The sequence below is a fragment of the Mastomys coucha genome, unplaced genomic scaffold (genome assembly GCF_008632895.1).
Source record: "Mastomys coucha isolate ucsf_1 unplaced genomic scaffold, UCSF_Mcou_1 pScaffold21, whole genome shotgun sequence".
Lineage (NCBI taxonomy): Eukaryota > Metazoa > Chordata > Mammalia > Rodentia > Muridae > Mastomys > Mastomys coucha.
Window position 1 is genome coordinate 158,680,211 of NW_022196904.1, and position 5,296 is coordinate 158,685,506.

At 44.1% G+C, this 5,296-nt stretch overlaps 1 protein-coding gene across 4 annotated transcripts in view; it reads right to left on the reverse strand.

Annotated features, from left to right (window-relative positions):
• Positions 1-1,865: 1,865 nt before the first annotated feature.
• Pum3 (pumilio RNA binding family member 3) overlaps positions 1,866-5,296 on the reverse strand; it is a 34,418-nt gene continuing 30,987 nt past the window's right edge. For all 4 annotated transcript variants that reach the window (XM_031390017.1, XM_031390016.1, XM_031390018.1 and 1 more), the window contains one exon: positions 1,866-2,126. In XM_031390017.1, coding sequence (XP_031245877.1) covers positions 1,994-2,126 — 133 coding nt within the window. In that variant the 3' untranslated portion in view covers positions 1,866-1,993. The remainder of the gene's footprint in view (positions 2,127-5,296) is intronic.

Below are 5,296 nucleotides of genomic sequence, written 5' to 3' on the forward strand. Positions count from 1 at the left end.
GTACGTAGTCATGTTACAGTGCATGTATGGAGCTGACAGGACAATCTGGGGGAGTTGGTTCTCCCTTTTTACCATGTGGGTCCCAGGAAACAAACTCAGGTTGTCAGGTTTGGTTGCGGGTACACACTGAACTATTTTGCCTACCCAAGATTTACTATTAAAAGAGATTAGCTTGCTCTGATTTCATTGGAAATATAAAAAGAAATGCTAACTCCTGTCTTGAGTTTGGTCATGCAAGAAACTGTCCTCAGCTGAATGTGGTAGCACACACCTTTAATTGTAGCACCTGGGAGACAGAGACAGGCAGATCTCTGTGAGTGTGAGGCTAGTTTGGTCTATATAATAAATTTCAAAACAGTCAGAGCTACATAGTGTGAACCTGATTTGAAAAACAAACATGTTCTTTATTGTGTATTTGATTAAATGTTTTAGATACTTAGGACTTCATATTGCATGTTTAGAAATCCATCACAACAGCCGGGCGATGGTGGCGCACGCCTTTGATCCCAGCACTTGGGAGGCAGAGGTGGATTTCTGAGTTTGAGGCGAGTCTGGTCTACAGAGTGAGTTCCAGGACAGCTACACAGAGAAACCCTGTCTCAAAAAAACAAAATAAGAGAAATCTATCAGAGCTAAGAACTCAAATCTTCCCCCGCCACAACCCCCCAAGACAGGGTTTCTCTGTGTAGCCCTGGCTGACCTCGAACTCAGAAATCTACCTGCTTCTGCCTCCCAAGTGCAGGGATTAAAGGTGTGTGCCACCACTGCCCAGCAGAACTCAAGTCTTTTGGAGAGTGTGAGTTAGGGCTGCAGAGGAAATGGCTGCACAAAAGCTCTTGTCAGGTTAGGTATGTGTTTATCTTCTCACCCCAACCCTCATCTCTCTAAATGGTCCTTTCTATGGAGAACTCAGACCCAAATGTTAATCATACGGAAGCAAATCAAGTTGTCTTTCCCCCACTTCCCTCCTCGATCCATGCCCACCTTCCTTGAGGATCCAACCAACAGTGCAGGTGTGTGTCTCACCTTCGCAAAGGGCTTACTACAGCCAGCAGGAGACCCAGAAGCTGCATCAGTAGTCCTGGAAACTTAAGCTGGGACTGGTAAGGCACAGCCAATTCCCCAGAGGGCCTAAGCACTTACGGACCAGATGGCCGCCTCATTTCAGTCATCAGACACCAGAGCAGCAAGGGCAGGCCTGTGTACTAAAAACACCTGCTACATGAGCTCTCGTGGTCTACAGATCTCCAGCTCTGCTGCTGCTGCTGAAAGCCAACTATACTTTTAAAGTCCAAAGACTGCACTCAATCCTCTACACTCTAACATATTTCCACATTCCCCTTTTAGTCACACTATGGGTTATGCTATTATAGGGACTGTTCCAAGGGGCAATGTCCTGTTCTCCTTGGAAGGCATTTACCCTGTAGGCCCACATACAAAGATCAGACATTTCCAGCAACCTGGGAGGACCCATGATCCCCCAATTCCTCTAGCACACTTGCCTCCACGTGCTGGACTTACCAGAGCAGCTTCCAAAACATACCTGGCAGAGCTCAGCCTGCACAGCAGCTAAAGCAGCAGCTGGCCCCCACGCAGGCTGCCCTGGCCACAGGCTTCTGGAGTTCACATCACGTTCCTGCTCCCTCTATACTCACTGTTTGAACTTATCCTTACTTCTTTTGTTCTAACATTCCTCTGAAGTCCACCTACTCCAGGAAGCCTTCTCAGATCATAGCTGTCTCCTTTCTTAAATCAAGCCATTCAACCACAGAGCACACATCTGGGCCCATCATATCCCCTCTGCCTCACTGCGATCTGTGTGGTACTCAGTCTGACAGATCCAACAGTTGACATTAAACCAGATGTCTCTTTTAGAAACAATTTTATATAAATAGGTCCTTCAACAAATACTAGCATAGAGCATGGAGTTATGAGTAGGCTAGATTCCGCCCTTCTCCTTTGGGAAGCAGGTTCCAGCTTGCTCATTGCATGCCTACGCAGTCAGCTTCTCAAGCAGAGTCTGGATGCCTCTGCTGGTGCTTTTGGTTTTTTCCAAGGTAGGAATCAGGGTTTTCAGTCCAGCTTTGACTTTGTTTACAACTTCTTGGTCACAACTCTGAAGAAGGCTGGAAGGAGGAAAAAGATTAAAAAATTAAATTTTACATAAGCCCTGAATCTGTAAACAACCCATATTACCAGGGTAACCAATTCATCGTTGAGTCATCTCCTGTCCAGTATATTACACAGATTTTTAAACATTTACCAGGTGACGGCCACCAAGACGACTCAGCAGGTGGAACCCATGTGGCAGAGGAAAACTGGCTAGAGCAACTTGTTTCCTGGCTCATACGCGTGTGCTGCAGCATATATGTATATACAGATACCCACACCCACTAAATGAAAAAATAAGTGTAGTTTAAAAAAATTAAAACTCACCAAATGAGAGTAGTCCACATTCTGAAACTATGAAAATGTTTTCTAACCTTGTGGATGGGGTCACCGAGCTAAGACTTCATTGGTTTTGATCATCTTCTGACTTACATCCTGCCTTAACACTGTTTGGCAGGCGTGGCGGTTTAGGCTCATATATTTGAATGTTTGGTTCTCAGTTGGCAGGACTGTTTGGGAAGGATCAGGAGGTAGAGCCTTTGGGGTGGCCTTTGTGGTTTCCAAAGCCCATGTTAGTCTCAGTGTTGCCCATCCTGTCTTCTGCCTGTGGACTACATGTGAGCTCTCAGCTACTGCCCCAGCATCATGCCTGCCTGCATGCTACCATGCTCCCTGCCATGATGGTCATGGACTTACCTTCTAAAACTGAAAGCAACCCCTGTCCCCCCAAAAAACTTTTTATTAGTTGTCTTGGTGGTGGGTGTCTCTCTCTCTTTCCCCCCAGCATCAATAAACAGTGACTAAAATAGCAGGGCACCAGATTATCCTGGTGACAATCTCAAAAGCAGAGACCATACGGTTCCCTCATTTACAGACACTACGGAACTGTATGGATGCAGACATGCTACACAGATGAACTCGCCCTAGTGAATAGTTGTGGCAGACAAAGCATGGGAGGAAAGCAGAGGTTGGCGACCTTGTCACTGAGTTCTACAACTACAACGTACTATGCTGTGGAAGTGGAAGGGCTTTACCTTAGAACGTTCCTGATTTGGCCAGAAACTGCCTACTGTCAGTAGCCAAGAGCATGGTGATTGTCTTAGACTCAGTTTTCTTGTCTGCAGAACAGGATTAACAACAGAATTCACCTTCTTCTGGTTGTTTGCTTTTGGTTGGAGAACTGAATCCAGGCTCTCAGAGATTCCACCACTGACTATGTACCTTTATGGCTGCATTCTGCTGCCAAACTGAGCCATAGTCAGGCTAAACCCATACTCACACTAAGCCCACATCTAGCCATTGAGCTAGACCCTCAGTTCCCAGAGGAATTTTTTTTTTTTTTTAAGCTAGAAAGTGTTACTTAGTAAATGTTCAATAAATGAGAGCCATTAAACAGGACTGGTCACAGGCACCTGATTGCAGGCCACCAGCTACCAGGCCCAAATTTCCTTTTCTCTCCCAAGTTCTTTAGGACTACATTTAAATGTCAACCTCTGAAATATATTCTATAAGAAGATCACTTGGCATTTCCTAAAGCTCCCTGGTCACAGTAACATTCATTTATATCAATAATGAGGAAGGTATGTTAACAGTACTAGGCAGCATCCTACAGCTCACAGGAGATGACAACAGATGCTAGCAGAGTGCCCTGGAACGGAGCTGCCACTCAGGGTCCTTCTGTTGGCACCCTGGCTAAACAGCCACATGGCACACAATGTTACTACAAGTTAGCAGCTCTTAATTATGTTATACAGACACAGTGAAAGGCACTCTACATGCCTTGTTCTCAAAGCAACTTCAGGATTTTTAACTGTCTGCTTTACAACCAAGAACAACCAGGAAAGATCAATGACTTTCCAAGCCATACAGTAGGCAGGGCTTGAAGCCCAGGCAGACTGACTAAGGCCTCCTATCTAGCTGCTAGAAAACTCTACAATGTTATTCCTCAGCCAGCATACAAGGCTTTTTCCTTTCCACCCAAAATGTTCCTTCAGTAACCGAATACTAACTGTGAACAAACAACAAAAACATTAAATAGTCCCAAAAGAAAACACACACTCTAACTAAAACGTAAACAGGCAAGGAAACTTGGCAAACAAATGCTACTCAAGTATCCAGCAAACATGGAGACTGCATTTGAAGCCACATAACAGTTGAACTTCTGTTTAGAACCTTAAACATTACGAGTCTCCATAAAGTTCCTGGCAAAGCTCCACAGGAAACACATCATTCTTATGTCTGATCTACCCAGGGAGTGCTGACTGATAAGCAAACTTTACACATTCAGTTCATGGCATCAGTGACATTCCCACTTAGTTGGGCAGACTGAAAGCATGCGTCAGTAGGTGTTAACAAGCCAAAGGCCTGGTAAAGAAATGCAGTCAAAAGAGTTCCTGTTGCAGCTAATGGGTTCTGACTCTAACATCCCCTGGAATATTAACTCATTTTACTAAGATACAGGCAGCCTAATCTACATGTAATAACCATATAATCAAATAAAATGACTGACTTAAAAATGAATTCTCATGTCTCTACAGTAGATCAAATCCTATATTGGAATATTGAGCCTAATGTTTATAAATTACACAGCTATGCTGGACAGCAAGTCCCACAAATAAGGTGGGAGGTTCAAACTGGAGGTCCATTTTCTCACTGTCTGTAAATGTGCTGGCTAGTTTTTGCCCCGACTTTGCTCAGTGATGGATTGTGACCCAGGAGTTTAAGATAAAATAAACTCCTCCCTAAAGTTGGTTTTGGCCAGTGTTTTATAATTGCATACAGCAACACAGCAGAAGAAAACCAGTTAACTGATTCAAACAAGCACACATATTATAAAATGAACATTTTAAACAATGATCTATACATTATAAACTCAACATAACCAAGAGAATAACCAGGGTCTCCATTTCCACATCAACTTCTTGTAGTTTAACAAATCCTCTATCAATCTGGAATCACTAAATAAACTATAAAATTAGGTTTGACTTAAACAACTTTGTGACATTTTCCAGAGGCACATATCTTACTCATTAAGAAAAAAATATACGGGTGGTGGTGGCACATGCCTTTAATCCCAGCACTTGGGAGGCAGAGCTAGGTGGATTTCTGAGTTCGAGGCCAGCCTGGTCTATAGAGCGAGTTCCAGGGCAGCCAGGGCTATACAGAGAAACTTTGTCTGGGGGGGGGG